This window comes from Oryctolagus cuniculus, unplaced genomic scaffold, assembly GCF_964237555.1.
Source record: "Oryctolagus cuniculus unplaced genomic scaffold, mOryCun1.1 SCAFFOLD_128, whole genome shotgun sequence".
Taxonomy (NCBI): Eukaryota; Metazoa; Chordata; class Mammalia; order Lagomorpha; family Leporidae; genus Oryctolagus; species Oryctolagus cuniculus.
Window position 1 is genome coordinate 77,954 of NW_027208324.1, and position 26,286 is coordinate 104,239.

Consider the following 26,286-nt stretch of genomic DNA (forward strand, 5'->3'; position numbering starts at 1 on the left):
ACTTAGTATATACTAAGTTGATCTTCTGTATATAAAGATAATTGAGAATGAATCTTGATGAAGAATGGGATGAGAAAGGGAATGGGAGATGGGATGACTGCAGGTGGGAGGGAGGTTATGGGGGGAAAAAGCCACTATAATCCAGAAGTTGTACATTGGAAATGTATATTTATTAAATAAAAGTTAAAAAAAAGAAACATCTGCTTTAGGAATAGACTGATGTCTTAGCAATATTTGGGTTTAGGTTTTTGGATTGTGGATTAATTTTATTTTTAATTTGTTGCTTCTCAAAATTTTTTAAAATTATGAGATGTATTACTTGCATACTCACAGTCATATGTAACCATGTGAATGTTGGATAATGTTTGAACTTTGTCTAAGTTATTTTGTCTACATTTGAACCAAATCAGGAATTATAATAAGAAAAGAGAAGTATGTGTAAAATGAGCAACAACAACAAAAAAACCTCAAACTCTCCAAAAAAAAAATAGCCTGTATGCCCAGTATCAGAGAGAGTGAGGGAGAGGGACAGAGGGACAGAGGGACAGAGGGAGGGAAGGAGGGAGGGAGGGGGGGAGAGAGAGAGAGAGAGAGAGAGAATGAAAATGAATGGAGATGAGGGCCGGCGCCATGGCTCACTAGGCTAATCCTCCGCCTAGCGGCGCCGGCACACCGGGTTCTAGTCCCGGTCGGGGCGCCGGATTCTGTCCCGGTTGCCCCTCTTCCAGGCCAGCTCTCTGCTGTGGCCAGGGAGTGCAGTGGAGGATGGCCCAGGTGCTTGGGCCCTGCACCCCATGAGAGACCAGGAAAAGCACCTGGCTCCTGGCTCCTGCCACCGGATCAGCGCGGTGCGCCGGCCACAGCGCGCTGGCCGTGGCGGCCATTGGAGGGTGAACCAACGGCAAAGGAAGACCTTTCTCTCTGTCTCTCTCTCTCACTGTCCACTCTGCCTGTAAAAAAAAAAAAAGAAAAAAGAAAATGAATGGAGATGAGCATGCAGAATGAAGCTGAGCTCCTCCAAAGTGCATCCCAGTGAGCTGTCAGAATCTTGGGCCATCTTCCACTGCTTTCCCAGGCCATAGCAGAGAGCTGGATTGGAAGTGGAGCATCCAGGTCTCAAACCGGCACCTATATGGGATGCTGGCGCTTCAGGCCAGGGCTTTAATCTGCTGTGCCACAGCACCAGCCGTGTCTCTGACTTTCAAATAAATGAATAAATCTTAAAGAAAAAAGTAAAAGAACAAAAAAACCCTAAAGCCAATGAAGAGAATACTTTAAGAGAAGCATACGGTGCAGAGGAAGAATTACCTTAAGAGAAAAGAAGACCTCTTGCTACACAGATGAGAATATGGTGCAGATGAAAAGATTATGAGAAGAAAAGTGTAATAGTTGCAGGAAGTGACAATGTGAAAACTTGTGAACCCTTACAAAACACCCCCAAAGGGCAGACCTGAGTTGTTCTCTTCATCTGTAAGGTTTATGCCTCTCTCTGAGTTTGGGGAGATGCTGTTTGGATTCCAGGACACACCACAGAGGGAGGACTGTGCCAGCAGTGTGCAAATGCAGGTGTATCCACAGCTTGCCTGAAGGAGGCTATGCCCATGGCTGACCTTCAGTGTACGACCACACCCAGCTCACCTACAGTGTCAACAGTGGGGCGAATATCTGAGGAGGGAGAAAGCCTGGACTCTCCTCCTAGTCACCCACAGTGCTTGTGAGTAACAGACGAGTGAGCATGTGGATGTGCTCTGTCTGGATAAGGGAGCCCCTCTCTACACTCTAGAGTCCTTCCACTACTAAACTATGAAACTTGTTTTGTGAGGACCAATGAAGTGACTAAAACAATTTTTAGAAAGAAGCCAATGAGTTAAGACTTAATGTACATGTGTGGGGAGCAACTGGGAGCAACTCGGACTAGACTAAGTTACTGGAATTAAGACTTATTCTATGCATCTGCTCTCCCACAATATGGCGCTGGGAGAGGAGCAAACAGCTTCTACCCAGCTGCCTTTCACCAACTTGACAAGCTGCAGGAGCTGCTCCTGATTGGAGGAGAGCAGCATACTCGGCGTGTGGGTAGCAGAGTTGGGATTGGTGGAAGAGGACTATAAAGGAGGAGAGAGACAACATGCACCAGGAACATCTATCTGAAGGAACACCTGTGCAGCCCCCGAGAGAGCCGGCCGGCGGTGTGCCGCTCCCCCGCAGAAGTGGGGAAAGCGGCAGGGGGAAATGCCCTTCCACGGAGGTGGAAGGGACGGTAGCCAACCCGGGAAGAACCAGCAGCAAACCTGGGGAGGGCCGAGCAGACGAAAGAACAACGCAGGGTCCTGTGTCGTTCCTCCACGAAGAGGGGGAGCGACATAAATGAATGAAGCAGAAGAAATAAAGTATACTTAATGTTTAGAATTATCAATTACTGCTGATTTTCCATAATATATTTCATTTCTGATTTCACTGAAAGATTTGATGAGTATTACTATTCAAAGAATGTTATGTCACTGGTAAGCTCTTGGCATGTCTTTGAGGTAGATTTCATATTCACAATAGATTGATCCTACCACACTGCTGTTTTACACAGAGACTTCATTCAGAAGAATGTTTACTGGGCTGCATGTAGTACATGCAAAGTAAGGGTGAATGCAGATTTTGCTGAGCATGAGCCTAACCTAATTTGGGGAATCCCTTATAATGAAACATGCAGAATTATGAATATAAAAATTGCTCCAGCCCCTCCCAGGACCTTGGAAGGGGCACGTGCAAGCGTAAAGCCTTGAAGCTTAGGCTCCAGTTCATGATGAATCCAGCTCAGCTGGCACTCTTTTCTGGACTCTGTAATGCAGTGAACAGCATTGTTTTCACTTTAAAAACCCTCATCTTTGGTCATAAGATCACTGGTGTCTTCCTGGGGCAACGGGGATAGCAAAAGTTTCCTTGAAGCAGATTTGTCTAATAAAAGAATATGTCCCCAAATAAAGGAGACCCGCTCCCAACACACACTTGGTGTATTACAGCCATTGTGCCAATTTTTGAAGCAACCATGAGTTAGATATGTTCAGATCGCATGATAAGAGGATTAGTTTCCAATACCAGCTAGCTCTGATTTTTGCATCACCATGAAGCAAATGCTTTTTTTCTTTGGCTTAAGATGGACACAGAAACTTGAGATAAATGAACTGGTGCCTCGTGCACTGTGCGCCATCCCTAGCTCTGCTCCTACTTTTTCAGCTCATCTCTCTGGCCTTGCTGCACAGATGCTAGCATGGCTGTCACTCATTTTCCCATCAATGTCCAACTTCCCCCTGCTGGCATGAAAGTCTCTGGAGACAAAGCTTCTGTCCTGCTCCAGTTTGTACCCCCAGCACTTAATACAGCACCTGGCACTCGGTGGGCCTGGCACTCAGTGAATGTTCTTAAATGAATTCATTACTTTTCATCCACTGTGATTCCACAGATTTTCTCCCTGTGTTGTCTACAGAAAACTGTACTGGAACTCGGCCCCTTAGGAGGGATTCTAATGGAATGATATATGTTGAGGCCATTTTTACTGATGCTACCAAAACCACTTGGTGTTGGGGCTCCAGGAACCAGCTCCCGGTGTGTGGGTGAAGTAAAAACAGACTCTCAGTGTTCTTCCTCAAGATCTGCAGGCACTGTTGGTCCATCCCCAACACATCCTAAAACCTTCCCTCATAACCAGAATGAATTGTGTTTGGCTGGGATTCTGAACCACAGAACAGGTGGATAGTCTTTCAACATCAGGTTTAGTGGAGAATCTGTATCTTGAATCTAAAATTCCCTTGGGCCATTGAACATCACAGAATTGTTGAGTTGAAAGTGAATAAAACTCACTTTCTGTTGCAGTTTAGTCAGGACAAAATATGTGGGATTAGGCTAGAGCAGTGTATTTTCTTATTTTTTTAACACTACAGTTTAACATATATGCCACTTCTTCCTATTTCAAAAGTTATTAGTATCCACAGATAATTTATAAATTGAGAGCTAAATACATTTTGGAAAAAGCTTATGATCTGGGTGGGTGATGGGGAGAGATGTGCCCTTTGGCTGGGTCCCAGGAATTATTTTTGCATTAGGATTTAAAAGCAGGTAACCCTGAGAAAGCACCAGAACCTTTTTCTCCCAGAGTACTTTGTGTTAGATTTTTGGAAAAAAAAATGGAAATGAAGACCTTCTTTGCAGAGTTTATATACAGGGCTTAATACCCAGATAAGCATAACTATATACCATTTTTATACACAAATGGTTTTTAAATATGTATTTATCATCTATTGCACTTACACATTGTGCAAAAACTGCATTCCATGCCACGCCTGAAATGTCCCAAAGCTCAGTTCTGTCAGTAAATTGCAACCAAGATTTCTACAAAAAAAGACACGAGTGAAAGAGAATGAAGAAGAAAAAAAGAAATATTTTCAGAATACTCTTCTTTCAGGAGTGATTCTAATTTTTATAGATGAAACAATACTTCCACATTTTATCTACACACTAAAGAATTTACTGGTACTGGAAGATTTGGTTTCTGAATTATACTTGCACATTTACATTAAATTTCATCATATTATTTTCATATTACATGACATACTTGTACTGTGTGATCTTTACTTCTTTGGAACAGAGTTGCACAACTTGAATGCTATTGACATTTTGGACTCGATAATGCTTTTCTTGTGGAGGTTTGTCCTGTACATAGTAAGTGGCTTAACAGCAGGCTGGGCTTAGCTCACGCAGTGTCAGCAGCACGTGCAGGGCTGCAAGCTGTTACCTGAATGCAAAATCATGTTGGCTGAGAAGCCCTGCTCTGTGGGATTCACTCTGACTTTTGTACCTGATAGTATTTTTGCTAGAGAGGAAAAGGACCTGTTACAGAATTTTAGCAACCTTCTACTACAAATGTAAAGTAGAATCTTAACCCTATTTCAAGGTGAACAGTGAAGATTTATTAAAATTCCAAATGTGATGAAATTGTAACTTACATAGACTGCAAAAAAGGGAGTGACTCAAATGCACGTCTTTCGATAAACTCTATTTTATTGCAGGATAAATCTCTAGGAAAAGGAAAACATTGCCTTGGTTAGCTATTACCTATATAGTCAGTGGGGATAATAAAATTTGCATTTGATAATGTTGGATATGCAGTTTTTACCTAAACTGTAAAGCTTTGGACTTGTATTTGACCCTCTGGAGATACTACCCCTTCTTACAACCTCTCCTAATAGTCTCACTGTTAGAACCTTCATCAATGACATACACAACTATAGATCTTGATAGATTGTGGTGGTAAACTTTCCTGAGTGCAGAATTGATTAGATGAACTTTCATAGTCTTCATCCATTTGAAACAAGGAGCAAAGCTGTCATCTCCATTTTTAATGTCTAATATTCCAAAGAATACTCACATTTTCACATCTTTCCTGGTTTAGTCCTAGTTTTCTAACTTCATTCAATACCAGAAAAAAAGATGCCCTTTTGAATCATTTGAAATGAAATTGGTTCTCTAATTAATTCATTATTTTGAACTGATTCAGAATTACACTTTCTGTCATACTAAAGGAAATTTATTTGTTGCTTGTTGCTTGATAGTCCATGAAAGCCATGATAGAACCGTCAGAAAACAGCACGACACTGGATTCCCACTTGAAAACACTCTTGGTGGTAGAGGACTCTTACTTCCACTGATTACAATTTGACCCTCACTTTTCACCTGCAACTCATCTGTTGGTGGCTCCATCTCTAGAATCTCCTTCTCTCACCTGTCCCACGCGCAGTCACCAGTGGGACTTGCCCTAAGTGACTCTCCGAGGCCAACATCACTAGGTGCTTACAGAAGAGGCAGATTCTCAGCCCTGTTCTAGACCGACTCAGGCAGTTACTGTTGGGGTAGGGTTCAGAGCCCCAGGTAACTGTGGTGCAAGCTCAAGTCTGTTTTAGAGCACTGCTGTGACAGCATGGTTCCCCGTGGTGACTCTTGCTCAGCATTCAAAGGCCTAGAAGACCTGGCTTCACCCTCCAGCTTTCCCTGCATCTCTGTGCCTCAGAAGCTTCCATGTTTTCCCTTTCTCCCACGATATTCTCTCCAAGACGTCTGATGATGCCCACTGCCCCCTTGGAAGTCCTGTTCAACTGGCATTGCTCCCTGGTTCCATCGTCCCTGACCCAGCCCAAAGTCTTCTCCCTCGTCTGGACTCTATATCCATTTCTTTTGATATCGTTACTTGTGCCTTCCATTTCCCCAGAGCATAAACTTCTTGAAAGCATGGATTTGGCCTTGCTCATCTACATTGCCCACTATGTTTAAAACTGACTCATGGAAATAGACTCAGGTGTTTATTAAATGAAGGAATGGTTGAGTAGGTAGAAGAAGGAAAAGTGAATTTTTAAAAAGCAGTGTGGTTTTATTATTCCCTGGTCCCTCTGCAGCACTCTGTCAGCTACATAGTGCTTATTGGGTATTGGTTTGAGCTTGTGTATTTGTTTCCCCTGCAAGATTGTGAGCTCTTGGGAAGGTGGGATCCTGTCTTACTCATTTATGTGTCTCCAGTACTAGGCAAAGTGTTTGGCTTTCTCTTTCAGCTTTAGACAATTGATTGGCATTTTGAAAATGAAGTGAATACATACACTAGCATAAACTAATTAGGCTACAAAGGATTTTCCAGCAGAAACAATGAAGGGCCTATTCTACCAGCAGTAGTCTCATTTGTTTTTCTCCAAACCATGTTTGCAAGGTTCCGGAGCCCAGATGGGAAAGGTGCTCAAGAGGAACCATGCAGATGTGGTTGTCCCCGTATGGCCTAGAAGTTCTGATCATCATTCAAAGGAGTGTTGTGAGTATCACATGCTATGTTCCTTAAGCCTTGTACTTTTGAGACAAGAATCTATTTGCTGAAGAGGCCCAGTAATTAGCCTAATAAGGATTAATGATGTACACTTCCCAATACTATGTAGCTATTGTTTTAATTATCTATTTCCAACATGGGTATAATAGTTCCTTAATTGAAATCATTAATGCCAAATCTGTTCTCTTGGTAGCTTAGTATTCTTGATAATATTGTTTATATAATTTACCTGTTTAGCAAGTCACTTAATGGCTAAAGGTTAACTTATTCAAGATTAGATCATCTAACAACTTTCAGTTGATGGCATTCAAATTAATGTTGTTGGTTTATGTTTTCTTCCCTTTGTTGTATTAAACCAACTTGTTCAAACCTTGTTTGTAAAGGCCAGATGATAAATGTTTGAGACTTGGTCGGCCACATATTGTCTCTGTTGTATTTTCTTGTTTCTTTGTTTCTCTTTACAGTCCTTTATAAATATAAAACTCATTCTTAACTTAGGACCTGTATGAAGACAGACCTTGGATCCAATTTCATCCATTGCTTGTAAATTAAATACAAATATAATCCGCGGCTCACTAGGCTAATCCTCCGCCTTGCGGCGCCGGCACACCGGGTTCTAGTCCTGGCCTGGGCGCCGGATTCTGTCCTGGTTGCCCCTCCTCCAGGCCATCTCTGCTGTGGCCAGGGAGTGCAGTGGAGGATGGCCCAGCTACTTGAGCCCTGCACCCCATGGGAGACCAGGAGAAGCACCTGGCTCCTGCCATCGGATCAGCGCGGTGCTCCGGCCGCAGCGCACTGGCCGCGGCGGCCATTGGAGGGTGAACCAATGGCAAAGGAAGACCTTGCTCTCTGTCTCTCTCTCTCTCTCTCACTGTCCACTCTGCCTGTCAAAAAAAAAAAAAACCACAAAGCACATAGTAGGTATTCCATGTTAGAGATATGAGACCCTACAGTGTAGACTTCCAGAAGAAACCTTGGAGATTATCCAGCTGGGACCCATATTTGTTTTCTAGATAATGTAACTAAAATCTCATAAATAAGTATGATTAACTGACTTACAAGTGTTGGAGGGACAGCAGGCCTTCAAATGAGTCCTTATGTAATTCAGTCAAGTCATTTTCACTGAGGATTCTGGAAAATGAAAGAGGTACTTCTGAATCAAAATGACAACTGCAGCTGTTTGCTTCATAGGACTAACTCTGTATGTAGAGGAAACTTTGGTAATGGTGCTGTTTAAATACCCAGATTCTAATTTACTTCTAGGGTGGCAATGTCTGTTGTATTTTAATTTAAACCATTTTTCCCACTCTCCCTTTTTTGTCCATCTCTATACACCTATCCGTCCTTCCCACCAAATCATAAATGTAATGTCTGCTCTGTAGGTCACAATGTCCCTGTTAGAACCTAACACTGGGAGGCACCAAGATTGGCAGAACTGCCATTTCCTTCTGTTTTTTCCCCAAGCCCTACTACCGAAGCCCCATGTTTGAGGTATGCCGGGGCTACAAGTTAAGGTTGACCAGGGAGGCAGTAATGATGGCTGAGTATTTAAATCCCTGCCATCTATGTAGGAGAACAAGACTGAGTTTGAGGTTCCTGAGTTTGACTGACCCAGTCTCACCACTACAGGCATCTGGGGAGTGAACAGTGTATGATAGCATGCTGCCTTTGCCTCTCAAATAAGAAAAATTAAATTTTCTTCCCCTTCCCTTTATCCCTTAGCCTTTCCAACTCCCGTCTTCACTCTTCAGAGGAAACTAGTGTTATTTACTTTTGTGTCAGATGACTCTGATTTTTCCTTTTTCCAAAGATTTATTTATTTATTTGAAAGTCAGAGTTACACACAGAGAGAAGGAGAGGGGAGAAGGGAGAGGGGAGAGGGGAGAGGAAGGTCTTCCATCCGCTGGTTCACTCCCCAATTGGCCACAAAGGCTGGAGCTGTGCTAATGAGGAGCCAGGAGCTTCCTCCAGGTCTTCCCATGTGGGTGCAGGGGCCCAAGGACTTGGGCCATCTTCCACTGCTTTCCCAGGCCATAGCAAAGAGCTGGATCGGAAGTGGAGCAGCTGAGACTCGAACCGGCACCCATATGGGATGCTGGCACTGTGGGTGGTGGCTTTACCTACTATGCCACAGTGCCAGCCCTGACTTTGATTTTTCTTACAAGTTTGGGACATCTTTAAATGAAGCATAACCAAAATATATACAAACTGTGTGTATTGTATTTAAGAAACATCATAAATTAAAAGTCACAACTGCCTGATTCTAGCATTTTCCCATCAGAAATGAGATAGTAGGCTAAGGGGAAACTTTTATCTTTTTTAAAAAAGATTTTATTTATTTGTTTCAGAGTTATAATTACAGATGGAGAGAAGGAGAGACAGAAAGGTCTTCTCTCCACTGGTTCACTCCCCAAATGGCTGCAATGGCTGTAGCTGGGCCAATTGGAAGCCAGGAGCCAGGATCCATGAGCCTCTTTGGGGTCTCCTACATGGGTGCACAGACCTAAGTGCTTGGGCCATCCTCTACTGCATTCTCAGGCCATAGCAGAGAGTTGGATTTAAAGTGGAGCAGCTGGGACTAGAACTGGTGCCCGTACAGGATACCAGCGCCGCAAGTAGCAGCTTAGCCCACTGCACTACTGCAGCACTGCACAGGCCCTGGGAAAATTTATCTTAAAGTGATCATAACCCTTCTCCTTTGTCTGTTATATGTCTTGTTTGTATTCAGAAATAATTTATGATGTCTGTACAAGTTGTCCCAGTGATATAACACGCAAACTGTCGTGAAAAATGTCAATTAATTCCTTTTTTTTATTATGTTACACTCAGCACTTCAAAATTTCTAGTTCACTGGCCTAGGTGACATGATAGATTTTTATTTTTAGTTAATTACTTTGAATGTTAAGTATTCTCCCCCAAAATTGGGAGTCTAAACTGATTCCTTTCAAAAATCAGTAAGGAAAAGATAATTCAACAAATGGACAGTGGACAAAACCTCAACGAAACATAGATGTTCAATAAGTATATAAAGACATTTAAATTTATGAGTAATCAGAGAAATCCAGATTCAGCTGGGAACCCTTTTATTTGCCAGTCACATTAGCAAAAAGACAAAGAGCATCCCGAGGTGAAAAGGTGAAGGGAAGAGTCAGTGTTGGGGCATAGCAGGCTAAGCCGTCACTTGAGAAGCGTAAATTCCATATTGGAGAGCCTGGTTAAAGTCTTGGGCCCTCTGCTTCTGAGCCAGATGCCTGCTAGTGCACCTAGGAGGCAGCAGATGATGGCCCAAGTGCTTGATTCCTCGTCATCCCTGTGGGAGACCCAGAATCAAGTATTAGATCTTAGCTTTGGCCTGGCCCAGCCATGGCTGTTTTGGGCATTTGGGGAATAAAGCAGTGGATGGAAGATTCTCTCTTTCTCTCACTCTCTCATTTGCTCTCGCTCCATCTCCCCCTCCCCCCACTCCCATAGTTCAAGTAAACAAATACATCTTTTTAAAAAGGATGAAGGGAAATGAATGTTCTTATATTCTGTTAGCTGGAGTGTAAGTAAGTGTGCACAGCTTTTCTGAGGGCAATTAAAATTTCCTATTTCCGTAGTCTTCATCCATTTTCATTCTCTTTTTTTTTTTGAGATTTATTTATTTATTTGAAAGTCAAGTTACACACAGAGAGAAGGAGAGGCAGAGAGAGAGAGAGAGAGAGGCAGAGAGAGAGAGAGAGGTCTTCAATCCACTGGCTCACTCCCCAGTTGGCCACAATGGCCAGAGCTGTGCTGATCCGAAGCCAGGAGCCAGGAGCCAGGAGCTTCTTCAAGGTCTCCCACATGGGTGCGGGGTCCCAAGCACTTGGGCCATCTTCCACTGCTTTCCCAGGCCATATCAGAGATCTGGATCAGAAGTGGAGCAGCCAGGACTCAAACCAGCGCCCATATGGGATGCTGGCATGGCTGGTGGAGGCTTTTCCCACTATGCCACAATGCTAGCTGCCCCATTTTCTTTCTAGACTTCTATTTTGCAAAATGCTTGTCCATGTTCACAAGTGTGCACAAGGATTTTCCTTGCAGCAATACATGAGAAGTGGACATAATCGAAAATCCATCAATAGAGGGATTATTAAGTAAACTGTGAAATGGCCATCCATACTATAGAATATCATGCAGGAGTTAAATGAATAGGGTAACTGACTGAGTACTAGGAGGGAAAGAAATCCAGAAGAAACCATGAAGTGAAAGAACCAAGTTGCAGGATGTTACTATTTAGGTTAAAAAAAGAAAGAAACCACACAACACAACTATTATGCTCTATGTAAATATGTTTGTAGGTAATTTTTTGGAAGGATATATGCCAAACTCAGAGCAGTAATTATTACCTCATAGGTAGGGAGTTAGGACACAATGAAGGTCTTCACTATCCCTATCACTTTTTATCTACTAAGAATGTAATGGTATTACTGATAAAATGCAAATAAATAGAAGTAGTTTCTTATTTCAAATTCTGTGCCTTGTTAAAACAACCATAGAATTATAATCAACAGATGTTGATTGTGACATGGAGAGGGAATACTTTTTCTGACATACTGACCTCAAAATAGTAGAACAAGAAAGCTCTTACAATGCAGTTAGTTTTGTGTATTCATGTTTGGGAGCGTGTACTCACAGTGTCTCAGCCCAGCGGTATGCTTTCCATACATTTTCATCAATGAAAGAAATCGAGTTTCCTTGGAAATTTCTGTAAAGGAACACAGTTCACATCCTTGAATGGGTTGGAAAAGAATGAACAGAATGAGGAAAAAAATCATGGCACCCTCATGGGGGAGTATTGAAATACAGAAATATTATCAGCTTTCTAATAAATACCAGTGCTTTTATGTTCCATAGCTCTCTGCTTCCCAGTTTGCTCACTCAATAAATAATGAGGGGCCACTGACATAAACAATGAAGCATCCTCTCAGAAGCTTAACTTCGTCTCTGTCCAGTCTCTTTGACAGTAAAGACAGTCAATCACTTTGAATATTAAGTATTTTCACCAAAATAACTCAGGTGTCTACACTGACTTCTATAAATCAGTGAGAAAAGGATAAATTATTCAAGAAAAAATGGGCAAAATGTATTGTCACCATAAGAATAATGAAAACCTATGCAGGTATACTAGTGCTTTGGCCAAGCGCCCTCTGCTGAAATCTTTCCAAGTACTGAATGGATACAGACAATTTAAAATCAGAGGGACTAAAGTGCTGATGTGGAAAGCCTTTTGGAATACAGCATAGGGTAAAAGTGCCGATCACTGAGCCAGGAGCCAAGCATTACCTCCATAGGAAAAAAAAAAGAGAGGAGGTTGGAAGGAAAGACGCACACCTGGGTTACAGGTAATAGAGTGAGGACCAGGGGATGATGAGGGTGTGTGGGGGTTCATACTTTCACATTTTATCCTACATTCTGTGCACTTTTTAAAAAGTGGAAAGGTGCTCATAATCGATACTTGTTTACAAGAAGCTGTTAAATGACTTATATTTAGCTTCAACTTTGAATTGCTGTGAGTGCTTAGCTTTAACTCTGTCCTCACTCCTCAGCAACAATGAACCTATTTGTTTTAGGTACACATTTTCCTGGAAGCAGGAGCAGCAATAAAACAGATACCTGTATGCTCACCTGCCTGGTGGATATGTCCTCTCGGGTTACTTTATGCTCATCAATAAAAAGTGCCTAACACTGAACACATCTCCCACTAACGGGCTCTTCTTTCTGACTGCTGTGCTTCTGCCTTATAGACCACCATCATTCTCGCTGTCATCCAGGGAAAGACTGTGGAGTCACGCATTTTTATTTTCTGTTACAATCCATCACACAATTCTTTAAGCCAGCTTTACAGATGAGGATATTGAATCCAAGCTAAATAACTTGTCCAAAGTCACAAAGCTAATCACTGGGAGACCTGTGTTCAAAGCCAGGCAACCTGGCTCCAGAATCTATCCTTAAATCTGTTGTATCATCTCTAATAAGTCGGGATGAGGGCTGTGTTGAAGAGTGGGATTAAAGCAATGAGGTAATAACATGGTGAATGTCAATAAATAATGAATCAGGAAAAGCAGTAAGGGCAATCACATGAGACTGTAGAAGAGACAGAAGAGAATAAGAGAAGGAGGATCAGGAAAGCTCACAAGCAAAGTGGCCACTTGGGGGTGAACCAACGGAAAAAGGAAGACCTTTCTCTCTGTCTCTCACTGTCCTACTCTGTCTGCCAAAACACACACATACACACACACAGAGTCAACATAAGGTGGGGACTTGAGGAGGGCTCAGAAGATCTTGGGGAAAAGCTGCTGAGACAGGCAGGCTGTAGGGAACCATGAGGAAGGGAGATTCTTACAATATGCTGAAGGTGCCATTGTAGCTGTTGGGCTCTGGTACAGGAACTCTGTGAAGCTTCTGCACTGGGCTGAGGCCAGTGCATGAAAGTGTCTCATCTTTGCAGGTGCAGAGCTCACAGACATTTATGGTGGCAGCCGCATTCAGGGGTTGATCTGTGACTTCAGTTAGGGTTGAGTGCTGAGTCTGAACCTGGCCTGGATGTAGATCTGTAGTCTTCTTCAGGGATGGAGAATGGCCAGCTTTTGCAGTGGGTACCAGAGTTATGGTTAGCTCCATCTTGGAAGGCTGAGCTATGACACTGGGTGATGTTGGGTGCTGAGCTTGATGCTGACCTGCTGTTGGAACTGTCATCTCATTGTCCCCTGGGGACTGAGTTACGAGCTCCTTTAGTGGCTCTGTAGACTGAGTTAGGGTCATTTGCATGGTAGTAGAAGGTGTAGCCTCTGTAGTACGTTGTGGAGTTTGGGTAATTTCCAGGTCCAGAGGCTTGACTGTGACTTGAGGCAGGTTTGTATACTGAGTCTGAATCTGGACTGGAGGTGAAAATGTCACCTCAGGGTACATTGGATAAGGAGGAGGAGATATAGACTTGGAGGCTGTAGAATGTTCATCCTGTGTAGTGGGTACCTGAGTTATGGTTGACTCTAACTTCGAAGGTTCAGCTGTGCCACTGGGTGTCATTGGATGCGGAGTTTGATCTTGACTTGGTTTTGGAACTACCATCTCATAATAAACTGGAGGCTGATAGACCACTTCATTATGTGGCCCTGGAGGCTGCCCTGAAGTCTCCTGCATGGTTGGGAGTGGTTCACCCTCCACAATGGATTCTGGAGTTAGGGTAAGTTCTACATCAAAAGGTTGAACTGTGACTTCTGTCAGGGTTGGATGCTGAGCCTGAACCTGGTCTGGTTGTGAAAGTACCCCCTCATGGAGCACGGGAGGTACTTTAGTCTTCTTCAGGGCTGTAGAATGTTCAGCCTTCCTGGTACGCTTTGCATTTATGGTAAGCACTGTGTCCAAAGGCTGAACTGTGATGTGAGGCAATGTTGGATATTGAGCTTGATTATGACCCAGTGTTGGAACTGTCACCTCTTGATGTATTGGAGATTGGGTTACACCCTCCATGGGAGGTTGACTGGAGGTCTCCTGCATGTCTGTAGAGGGTTCAGTCACCATACTGCTGGTTTCTGGAGTTATGGTAAGTCCCAGGTCCAGATGTTGAGTTGTGACTGGAGTCAGGTTTGGAGATGGAGCTGTAGTCTTGCTCAGGTCTGCAGGATGCTCAGCCTCTGTAGTAGGTTCTGTAGTAATGGTAAGTGCCAGGTCTAAAGGTTGATTTGTGACACTGGGTGATAGTGGAGGTTGATTTTGACCCTCATGATGCACTGGTGGCTGAGCTACAGATTCTTTAGGTGGAGTCTCCTGCACATTTGTGGCAAGTTCAGCCTCTGTAATGGGCTGTGGAGTTATTGTAAGTGCCAGATCAAAAGGTTGAAATGTGATGCGGGGTGATTTTGGAAACGGAGCTTGATCCTGAGCTGGTGTTGGAACTGTCACCCCCTGATATCCTGGGGGTTGAGCTATACCTTCCTTAGATGGCCCTGGAAGCTGAACTGGGGCCTCCTGCATGATTGGAGAAAGTCCGCCTTCCATTCCAGGTTGTGTAGTTATGGTGAGTTCCACATCCAAAGGTTGACCTGTGACTTTGGTCAGGTTTGGTTGCTGAGTTTGAAGCTCCTGCTGGGTTACAGATGATTGAGTGTCAGGGAAGTCTTGTGGCTTGGCTGGGGCTACATTTTGCACTGGAGCTTGTTCTGCATTCTTGAGGGGCTCTAGAGGCTCAGCTGGAGAAAGTTCCATCTTTTCAGGCAGTGCTGGAGGCTTGGCAAGAGGAGGCCCAAGCTGGGTTGGAGAAAATTCAACTTGCTTGGTGGGAACTGTAGGCTGGGCAGGTCCTTCCTGCTGACTCCAGTAAGGATAAACTTCTGGAGTGGGCTTTAGGGTTCTGGTAAGGTCAATATCCACATGTTTTGGTTTGGTTTTAGACATCCTTAAATGCTGAGTTCTGAGTATTTCTTCTGGAATATGAGGTGAAAATGTCATATTCATTGGGATAGCATCACTCATCTCTGGGAAGATATCTGAAGGCTGGTTTGTGTTTCCCTGTTGGAGTGGTAATTGGTAAGCACTCACGGGGCGCTCTAGAGGTGGAACGGAAATCCCCTGCTGGCTTGGTGAAGGTTCCTTCAGTTGTTCAGGCTGAGCTGGGACCCCTGGAAGTGGGGAGTGCTCATCCTCTTCTGGGGGCTTTGGCTGCTGAGCTGTGTCTGCCTCCTGGTCTTTCAAAGGCTCATGCTCCGTAGGGAACACTGAGGCGTGAGCTTGGGCTTCCTGATGGATTGGAGAAGGTGCAGCCTCTTCGGGGGCCTGTAAAATTTCAGCTGTTTCCTCCTGCTGGGTCATAGAGGGTTTCTCATCCTGCATAACTTCTGGAGATTGAATTGGCAGTGGTTCAACCTCTTCAAGAGGCGTTGGAGGCAGAGCTGGGACTGAGGCCTGAGTTGTTGTGACCTCGTGGCTGACTGGAAATGTTTCCACTTCTGCTGCAGGTTTTGGTGTTAGGGTCAGCTGCAGGTCTGGAGGTTTAGTAGTCACATTGGGCAAGTCGTACTGCTGAACTTGATGGTGACCGGGAGGTAAAGTGGTCACTGTGTGATGACTTGGAGGCTGGGCTGGGACTTCTGTCTTCTTTCCAGAAGATTCAACCTCCTCAGCAGACTCAGAGGGCCGCCTTGGTTGCTCCTGCTCACTGATATAAGGTTCGGTCTCCATAGGAGGGACTGGAGTCAGAGCTAGGGCCTCCAGCTGGCCTGGAGGAGCTTGAGTCTCCATCAGGGCCTCCACGTACTGAGCAATCTGCTGCTGTTCTCTGAGAGAAGGCTCTGTCTCCACGGGAGGGCCTGGAGGAGGCTGAGTCTCCACCAGAGCCTCCGCATACTGAGCTATCTGCTCCTGTTCACGGGGAGAAGGTTCTGCCTCCACGGAAGGGCGTGCAGTGTGAGCTCTGGGTGCCTGCTGGAATGGGGAAGGTTCCGTCTCTGCAGAAGGGACCGGAGTCGGCTCTGGGGGTTCCTGCTGGGCTGGAGAAGCTTCTGTCTCCAGGGAAGGGCCCAGAGTTTGATATGGGGTCTCCTGCTGGGCTGGAGAGGGTTTGTTCTCTACAGAAGACTCAACATACTGAGTGGGCTGCTCCTGATCACTAATATAGGGTTCTGTCTCCACAGAAGGGCCCGGAGTCTGAGCAGAGCCCTCCTGCTGCACTGGAGAAGAGTCCCGCTCCATGGTGGGCTCCGGAGTTATGGTCAGCGCCACATCTGCAGGCTTGATGGTAACATTGGGCAGGTTATAACGGTGAACTTGATTCTGATCTGGAGACCAGTCCATCCCCTTCTGAATCTGTGGAGTCTGAGCTATGATAGTCTCTTCAGGAGATTCTAGCGCTTGAGCTTGGGGATCTTGCTGTACTGGAGATTTGACTTCCACAGGGAGTGCCGAAGGCTTCTCCGGGGCTTCCAGTTGGCTTCTAGAAGGTTCGATCTCTGGAGACTCAGAAGGCTGAGCAGGCTGCTCCTGATTGCTGGAGGAATATTCAGTGTTCACAGGCAGGCCTGGAGGCTGAGCTGGGGCCCCCTGCTGGCCTACAGATGGGCTGACTTCCTCAGCATACTCTGAGGGCTGAGCTGTGGCATCGTTTTGGGTAGAGAAAGGTCCAGTCTCCTCAGGGAGATCTGAGGTCTGAGCTAGACCCTCTTGAGTCCAAGATTCCACCCTCCCAGGGAATTCCGGAGTCTGCACTGGGGCCTCTTGTTGGGCTGAGGGGAGTCCCACTCCCTCAGCATGCCCCAGAGGCTGAGCTGGAGCCTGCTCCGTGCTTGGAGTAGACTGAACTTCCTCACCTACCCCTGAGGCTTCTGTCAGCTCCGTGTCTGCAGGTTTCAGTGTGACGCTGGGGAAGTTTGCTTGGAGAGCTACAATCTGAGGTGAGGATGGAGTGTTAAGATTGTGATTCACTGATGCCTGACCTACTACTTCTCAGTAGCAAATGGATTCTGAGCGGGGGCCTCCTGCTGCAACGGAGATGCTTCTTCCTCGGGCTGCTGCAGGTCTGCACCTGGGCCCTCTTGCTGGGGTGAAGAAAGTTCATCTGGTTCAACGGGCTGTGGAGGCGGAACTTGTTCTTCTTGCTGTGCAGAGGAGGATTGGATGGGCTCCTGAGTCTCTGGATTTTGAGTCTGGCCTTCCATCAGGAATTGAGATGGTTCAGCCTGCTCAGAGGGCTGTGCAGGTTCTCCTGGGTTCTCCTGGGATTCTGTAGGAAAACCACCAGGATAGACCCCATAGTCAGCCGGCAAAACTTGATTTTGACCCTGAAGCTTGGCCGCTTTGTCTGGAGTTCCAACACCAACCTTAGGAAGCCGTCGACGCCGAGCTAGATCTTTCTTGGGGGTCAGGGGTGAAACAATCAACTTGTTTCCTTGTGAACTCTGACTGTCTAGAGGTGGAACGAGTGCTTCCAATGACTGGTGAGCATTTCCTTCCAGTCGAGGAGGCAGAGCCGGAGGCTGATCCTGATCCCCGTCTAGCACGGGAATCGCCTCTGGTAGCCTCTGTTGTTGAGGAAACCTATTGAAATACTGGTACGGACCAGGACCAGCAAGCTGTTCTGGCTCTGGGGGCAGTTCCAGAAAAAGGAAGCAAACTCACAGTGGACTCTTGAGGCGAGGCCAGCACCCGGGAGGGAGCAGAAGACCCCAGGTCATCAAAGCCGCCAGGGTCTGCCATGGGTGTGAGCGAGTCAGGCGATTCAGGTGGGACATTCAAGGAGTGGGAAGACCAGGGCTCAGAGAGCCAAGGGATCTGGACTGGGAGCCCCTGGTCTTCCCGCGTGGGGTCTCCTAAGTGATGGGAAAGTGCAGGTCTCCTGTCCTCACCTTACTCGACTCCTGCTCTTTCTGTCCACTCGGGGCTTCTGTACTCTCATTGATATAGGTCTCGGTCCTCCACTGCTCTGTGTCCCATTCTTTCTTGGCTATCTTTTCTTCCTGCTGCTCACTGAGGAGCTTCATCAGGATGCCTGTTTTGGAGATGAGCTTGGCACAGGGCAGTTGCACCTGGGCCTCAGAGCAGTCCATTTTCAGAGTGCGGATGACGTGAGAAATGAGCCTTCTCACGTCAGTGTTGGGGATGAGGGACTGTAGCTGCTGATTCAGCTGAATTTCAAACTGTTGCCCCTGGGACAGCATCACGGGGTAGGTGAAGCCTGCGGGCATGGTGGGGGCTTCAGTGCCCTCGCTGGGGTATTCCCACTGTGTTTCCTTGGTTTGGTCCACAGTCGGCATTAGGTCGAACTCGGTCCCAGCAGAATCTGTAGCTGAAGGATCTGTGTGCATTTTGTCGCCAGGGAGCGTTTCTTCATGTGCAGTGGTGTTTTCTGTCAAAACATTTTCTTCGAAAACACGCCCTCCGGAATGGTTTTCCTCCCTAGTGTCTTCTATAGAAGGTTCTCTCAGAGGAGGACTCCCCTGAGAATGCAGGCCTCCAGGGGATGAGAAAGCCTCTCCGGAGGGGGAGTTTATGAGACTCCGCAGTGCAGGGAACGGAGGCCTCTTCCCAGCCGTCAGCCTGTTGAGGGAATTTTTCCTTCTGAACTTCCGACTCAGTTTGGCCTTGGGGGTTCGGAGGACCAGGTGAGAGCAAGTTTTATGAAAGCGGTAATTCTGTCTGGAATGCCAGATTGGTTTCCCTGCCGCCTTATTTTTGGCTCTAGCATTGGCATCTTCTAAGACAAAAATGGTGTAGGTTAAGTCCTCCTTTGTTGTTGATCTCAGAGAGAGATTTTGCAGGGGAGGTAGAAGGCCTGCCCAGGATGTGTTTCTTCAGGAAAGAGGAGGCTGCAGCCTCACGTTCCTTTGTGAGCAAGGGCTCCGTGTGCAAGGAGTTTCCGGCCACCTGCCTGGGCCTCTGAGCCACTTGAAGCTCCTTCAGCTCCCTGGAGCCTGCTCTCCCAAGCCTTCTTCCCCCAATGCTCTCCGCAAAGGGCCAGGTGCCCCGTCTCCTCCCGAGGCTCTTCCTCATCTCCTGGAGGTGCCTTTCCCGTAAGCCCTTTGGCCCCTTGATGACTTTTTTCACTCTCTGCAGCCTGTACCCCACACTTGGCATGGTTGCCAGGCTGTTCTCCTGTGACGGGGCAGTTTCTGATTTCTTTTGGAGGATTTGAGGGTTAAATTGATGACCTAACAGGATAGGCTGCATAAGCATGGCCTTTTCTTCCTTCTTAACCTTATCGATTTTTTTCTTGAATTACTTCATGTAACAAATTCTCCAGAAAATAGAGCTTTCTCAACTTATTTCTGTAAGGATGAGAGGGCCTTCTTATGTGGGTTTTCACGTAGCTCAGGGACTTATCTCTATCTTGCACATTTGAAAAAAGCAGTGTAATGAATGGTAATAATGTTGATTCTACATTTTGTAGATTTTCCTCTGAGAAATAAGGCAATATATAATTCAGTGCAGTAATAACATCACTTTCATCGTTGAGGTCCCGCTGTTCACTCATGCGGCCTGGGAAGTCCACACTGTTTCTCTCTGATACTGAGTTCCCTGGCTCAATAGTCAGCTGCTTGCTGGTGTTGTTCTTCCGGGCTTGCAATATCTTCATGAATGCCCCCTTTGGGTTCCCTATAGATGCTTCTTCAACTGTCAAAAAAAGAAGAGACTGCTTTTAGGCACAGAAGACTGATGGGACAGCTTTATGTCAGTCCACAGCCCTACACTCTGATCAATTAAATTAGGAGTCAAATCCAATATTTGGGGTACCATTGAGACTTTAGAGAGAAAAGTAAAACCAAACTCAAACCTATGAAATGGCAACAACAAAGGAGAAAAAGATATTTTTGAGAGTGGCATTCAAAGAGTTCGCAGTGTTAAAAAGCATTAACTATGATCAGTATTATTTCATTGGTTTCCAATGACCAACCACTCCAGGCTTAGAATAAGGCTGGAGGACAAATGGCCCCACCCAGCTGCCCCTTCTGTGGCTCTGCCCCTGCTTCTCAGCCACATCATTCTACAGTCCTGCCTCATGCTGAGGGAGCACAGGCTTCCTCCTTCCCTCCCTCCCTCCCTGTGGCCCTGTGTTCTTGCTACCATCACAGGTGTCCATGGCAAGAGATAGGCATGTAAGGGGAGTGAGGGCAGAGGTGGTCAAGCCAAGGGGCCTTGCTCCTCACCTCAGTGTGTTCTTTCCCACCCTTGTAAAGGGAGATTAACAATGCTTGTCCTTCTCACCTCTTGAGACGAAGGGAATAATATAATTGGTAGGAAACTGGTCTGGAAGGTGAGCAACACTGTGTAGATGGGTATACAGTTATCACTGTGCTAATGCCTCAGATCCCTGACTGAGATCTGAATTCAAGCTGTCTAAGGAAGAAAGCGGTCACATTTTGGAAGTCATGACATCAGTGGTAATAACCCTCATCTACAGAAGGATACTTAAAAGTACCCGAGTGTTCTGTGGATAGAAAAGCGTGAGACTCAGAGCAGGTTCAGAGTTGGACAGTCTACAAGTGCATGGAGGAGCCTTCCGACTCCATCAGAGGAGTCAGGCAGCCATTTCTGGTTATGGAACCAGAAACTCCCTGGCTCCAAATAAAACAGCATCACTTGTACTCTTTTATACAAGTGCAAAAACAAACAACCGCGGTGAGCACTGTAGACCTGTTCTATAAGACAGAGGGCCCTTGAGGCCCAACACATAGAAAACCAGTTTATAGACTGTGTGCAAATGAGTTATCATTGAAAAGCAAAGCACCCAAGAGCACAGAACACCACGTGTGTGGTTCCCAACATTGCTTCCTTCCCCTTCCACCGCATTTCCATGATCCTTTGTGCATATGTAAATTACATAGCGGTAACTATGTTATTAAATTACATAGCAGTGATTGCGAACCTGACTTTCAGCAAGGGAGCAGTGTAGCAATTTAGGGAGTTTAAATCTGAATGAATGAATAAAAATTCAGCAATTAATTCCATTGTTACTTTAAACTTGACCCTAAAATTTTAAAATAAGAAATTTCAAACAAATAAAAATTAAAAAAAGATCCTCAGGAAGTTCCGACTCACGGCAATGTGTCGTATTTGGCAGGCATTCATTGTCACAGTGAAGCTTGACGGTGTTGCAGACAACCTCGATAGTATGTTTAAATTGGCAGAGGCAGCAGGCCATATGGCTGGGTAAGATCCTATGAGTAGAGACAGAGAATTAAGTTACCTGTAAAGGGGTTCCTTGGGTGGGTCAAACAGGTGAGCCAAGGTGCCAGCAAAGGAGTTCTTGAGGTATGTGGCCAGGACATTTGGGTAGGAGCCTGGTGGCCAATTGTTGGTCTTGAATATGAGAATAAAGGAAGGAGGGAGAGGTGGCCCAAGGAGGCATAGGCATGGAAGTGGGTGTGGTGTATCCAAAATAAAGTCAACAGGGTGAGCATTGGGCACCATGGATCTGTCGTTTGACTCAGGGGTGTCTCCTTCCAGTTCACAAGTCTCATTGTGGGTTGGGAGTGCACAGGAGGACTTCCCCCAACCTCTGGAGTACTCTTCTCCATCCCTGTTGGAAGTGTTCACTATTAGAAACTACTCTGGTCCCAGAAAAATGACTGACTGCAGTAATTGTTGGAAAAGATGTGGAGAAAAAGGAACACTCGCTCACTGATGGGTGAGTGAAAGTAATTTGACCAGGCAGGTGTTTAGCCCAGCCATGAAGATGCTGCTTGGGACAAGCACATCCACTTCTGGAGTGCCTGGCTCCATTTCTGATCCCTGTTTCCTGCCAGGGAGTGCCCTGGGATGTGTCAGGTGGTGCTTCCCTAAATACCCAGAAATGGAAAGACTGCAACTTATGGTAGGTGTGTGTTTTTAAGAAACTGTCAGTCTATTTTCATTATATTTTTTTTTCAAATGTATCATTTCGAAAGTTTCTGTGGAAGGAAGAGAGAGAAACACACACAAACACATCTTTTCTTTTTTTTTTCTTTTTGACAGGCAGAGTGGACAGTGAGAGACAGAAACAGAGAGAAAGGTCTTCCTTTTGCCATTGGTTCACCCTCCAATGGCCGCCGTGGCCGGCACATCGCGCTGATCCAAAGCCAGAAGCCAGGTGCTTTTCCTGGTCTCCCATGCGGGTGCAGGGCCCAAGGACTTGGGCCATCCTCCACTGCACTCCCGGGCCATACCAGAGAGCTGGCCTGGAAGAGGGGCAACCGGGACAGAATCCGGCGCCCTGACCGGGACTAGAACCCAGTGTGCCAGCGCCGCAAGGCGGAAGATTAGCCTATTGAGCCACGGTGCCGACCACATGTTTTCATTAGGTAGTTTACTCCCCAAATGTCTGCGACATGCAGGGCTGGGCCAGGCCAAAGCCAGGAGCTCAGAAACTAGTTTGGTTTTCCATGTGAGGAGCAAGAACTCAAGTCCTTGGGGCATCACCCACTGCCTTCCAGGGTACATGTTAGCAGGAAGCTAGGGTGGAGCAGAGCCGGGACTTGGATCCAGGCATTCTGATGTGGGATTGGAGTATCCCAGGTAGTGGCTTAACGGCTGCACCAAATGCCTGCCATCGTAAACAGTTTAATTTTTATTTGTTTTATTTTTTAAAGCTTTTATGTAATGAATGCCAATTTCATAGGTACAACTTTAGGAATATAGTGTTTTTTCCTCCATACCTGCCCTCCCACCCCCACTCCCGTCCTACCTCCTACTCCCTCTCCCATCCCATTCTTCATTAAGATTCACTTTTGATTGACTTTATATACAAAAGAGCAACTCTATACTAAGTAAAGATTTCAACACTTTGCACCAACCCCCCACCCCACAACATAAAAAGTACTGTTTGAGAACAAGTTTTGCAGTTAATTCTCATAGTACAGCTCATTAAGGACAGAGTTCCTACAGGGGGGGGTAAGTGCAAACAGCTTCATTTCTAATACCCCCAAATTGGAACAACCTAAGTGTTCACAAATAGGTGAATAGATAAACTATGGTAGGTTACACGTAGTGGGCCAGGCTCTTTCTAACCAATAGAGTAACCAATGGTTGAGTTGTTACAGATGACTAATGTTACTTCTTTGGGTCCAGGGAAAGCTTCATATAGAAAGAAAAAAAAAAAAAGAAATTATCAACTCCCAACTTGACTCTCACTGGGATTAAACATGACAATAGGTCTGATCTGATTTCATCATCATTTAAAAAAATCATCTATTATTTTTCACTTTATGTTTCTGTGTGGGAGCAAACTGCTGAAATCCTTACTTAATGTATACTAAGCTGATCTTCTGTATATTAAGATATTCGAAAATGAATCTTGATGTGAATGGAAGGGGAGAGGGAGTGGGAAAGGGGAGGGTTGTGGGTGGGAGGGACGGTATGGGGGGGAAGCCATTGTAATCCATAAATCGTACTTTGGAAATTTATATTCATTAAATAAAAGTTAAAAACAAAACAAAACAAAACAAAACAAAAGAAAGAATGCACTCAGAATGCTAAGCTAGTGTTTTACTAGACTTCAATTCTAACAGGAAATTTTCGTTAAGTCCTTTCTACCCCTAACTTCGTATTTTGAAAATTTTCAAGCCTACAAAAATATCCGAAAGATTGGTGTCATGAGTTTACATGTTCTCTCACTTAGATTCAACTGTTGCTAACATTTTGCCACATTCACTTTCCACGTGTGTGTCTCTATGCACTTCTTGGACAAACCATTTGAGAATGAGCTGTAGATATGATGACCTTTTCTTGCTAAACCTGAAGTCTGTGTCTCCTAAGAACAAAGGCATTCTCCTGCATATCCACAACACTATTATCACCCAGTCAGCTTTAACATTAACATCACCGTCTATTGTGGTCCACATGCAGGTGCTCTCAGTTGTCCCAAACATGTCTTGGCTACTTTTAAATCAGGCATTGCATTTTATTTTCATGGCTCTTTAATTTTCTTCAGTTTAGAACTGTTCCTTTTTTGCAGTGTTTCATGGCATTGGGATTTTTGAGGCATTCAAATCAGTTGTTTTACAGCATGCACCTCAATTTATCCTTCTAAGACCAATACTGAATATAATCACCAGGGAACATTTATTTTTTTGAGTGGCTAAGATTTTTTTTAAAAAGTTTTATTTATTTGAAAGGCAGAGTGATGGTTGGGTGCAGGAGAGAGAGAGAATGAGTGGAGGGAGAGGGAGAGGGAGGGAGAGAGAGAGAAAGAATGAACGTGAATAAATCTTCCAGCCACTGGTTCATGCCCCAAATGGCCACCGCAGCTGGGGTTGGGCTGGGTTGAAGTCAGGAGCCAGGATCCAGGAGCCAGGAACTATATTCAGGTCTCTCCTGGGTGGCAGGGGGTCAAGCACTTTGGTCATCCTGTGCTGCTTTCCCAGGTTCATTAGCAAGGAGCTGGATGGGAAGTGGAGCAGCTGGGACTTGAACTGGCACTCCCATATGGGATGCCAGCATCACAGACAACTTCACCTTATGCCACAACACCAGCCCCACTAGGGACCATTTCTGGCAGGAACACTGCATCTTGCATAGAGAATGTTGTAGTTTTGCTGCTTACTAAAATGGATGCACTAGGGATGATGTCAGTGATAAAATATTTATTTTTTAGAAGATTTTTATTTATTTGAGAGGTAGAGTTACAAACACAGAAAGGGAGAGACAGAGACAAAGATCTTCCATCTTAAGCTGGTTCACGTCCCAAATGGCCTCAATGGCCAGAGCTGGGCCAATCTGAAGCCAGGAGCCAGGAGCTTCTTCCGGGTCTCCCATGCAGGTGCAGAAGCTCAAGCACTTAGGTCATCTACTGCTTTCCCAGGCCATAGCAGAGAGATGGATCAGAAAAGGAGAAGCCAGGACTGGATCTGGTGCCCATATGGGATGCTGGCACCGCAGGTGGAGACAGCCCACTATACCACAGCGCTGGGCCCCAAATCATTATTTTCAAAAGTATTGGCAAATCTGGGGCCGGCACCATGGTGCAGTAGGTTAATCCTTCACCTGCAGCACCGGCATCTCATATGGGCGCTGGTTCTAGTGCCAGCTGCTCTGCTTTTGATCCAGCTCTCTGCTATGGCCTGGGAAAGCAGTGGAAGATGGCCCAAGTCCTTGGGCCCTGCACCCGCATGGGAGACTGGAAAGAAGCACCTGGCTCCTGGCTTCGATCAGTGCAGCTCCAGCCATTGTGGCCATTTGGGGAGTGAACCATCGGAAGGCTTTTTTCTCTGTGTCTCTCTCTCACTGTCTATAACTCTTATCTGTCAAATAAATAAATAAAATTTTAAAAAATATTGGAAAATCTTTTGAAATTGCTAATGACCTGAGGTATAACTTATTCTTACTAGATAATATTTAAGTATTAAAGACCATTGCACATTAATATGCAATAAAGGGGCCAGCGCTGTGCTGTAGCAGGTTAAGCCTTCACCTGCAGTGTCAGCATCCCTTATAGGCACTGGTTCAAGTCCCAGCTGCTCCGCTTCTGGTCCAGCTCCCTGCTAATGCACTTGGGAAAGCAGCAGAGGATGGTCCAAGTGCTTGGGCTCCTGCTCCCACATGATTCAGAATAAGCTCCGACTCCTGACTTTGGCCTGGCCAAGCCCTGGCTGTTGTGGTCTTTTGAGCTAGGAACCAGCAGATGGAAGATCTTTCTCTCTCTCTGTATTTCTGCATTTCTTTTTTCTTCTTTTTTTTAACTTTTATTTAATGAATATAAATTTCCAAAGTACAGCTTATGGATTACAATGGCTCCCCCCCCATAACTTCCCTCCCACCCGCAACCCTCCCCTTTCCCTCTCCCTCCCCCCTTCCATTCACATCAAGATTCATTTTCAATTCTCTTTATATACAGAAGATCAGTTTAGCATATATTAAGTAAAGATTTCAACAGTTTGCACCCACATAGAAACATACCAGGGGATTCCAATTCAATCCCATCAAGGTGGCATGTACCAATGCCATCT

At 45.4% G+C, this 26,286-nt stretch overlaps 1 protein-coding gene across 1 annotated transcript in view; it reads right to left on the bottom strand.

Moving 5' to 3' along the window:
• LOC103347026 (mucin-17) overlaps positions 1 to 26,286 on the bottom strand; it is a 132,701-nt gene that overhangs the window by 47,348 nt on the left and 59,067 nt on the right. The window contains 4 exon segments of the mRNA XM_070067817.1: positions 4,300 to 4,380; positions 4,995 to 5,066; positions 7,913 to 7,984; positions 11,511 to 11,582. Of these exon segments, the coding sequence (XP_069923918.1) occupies positions 4,300 to 4,380; positions 4,995 to 5,066; positions 7,913 to 7,984; positions 11,511 to 11,582 (297 nt within the window).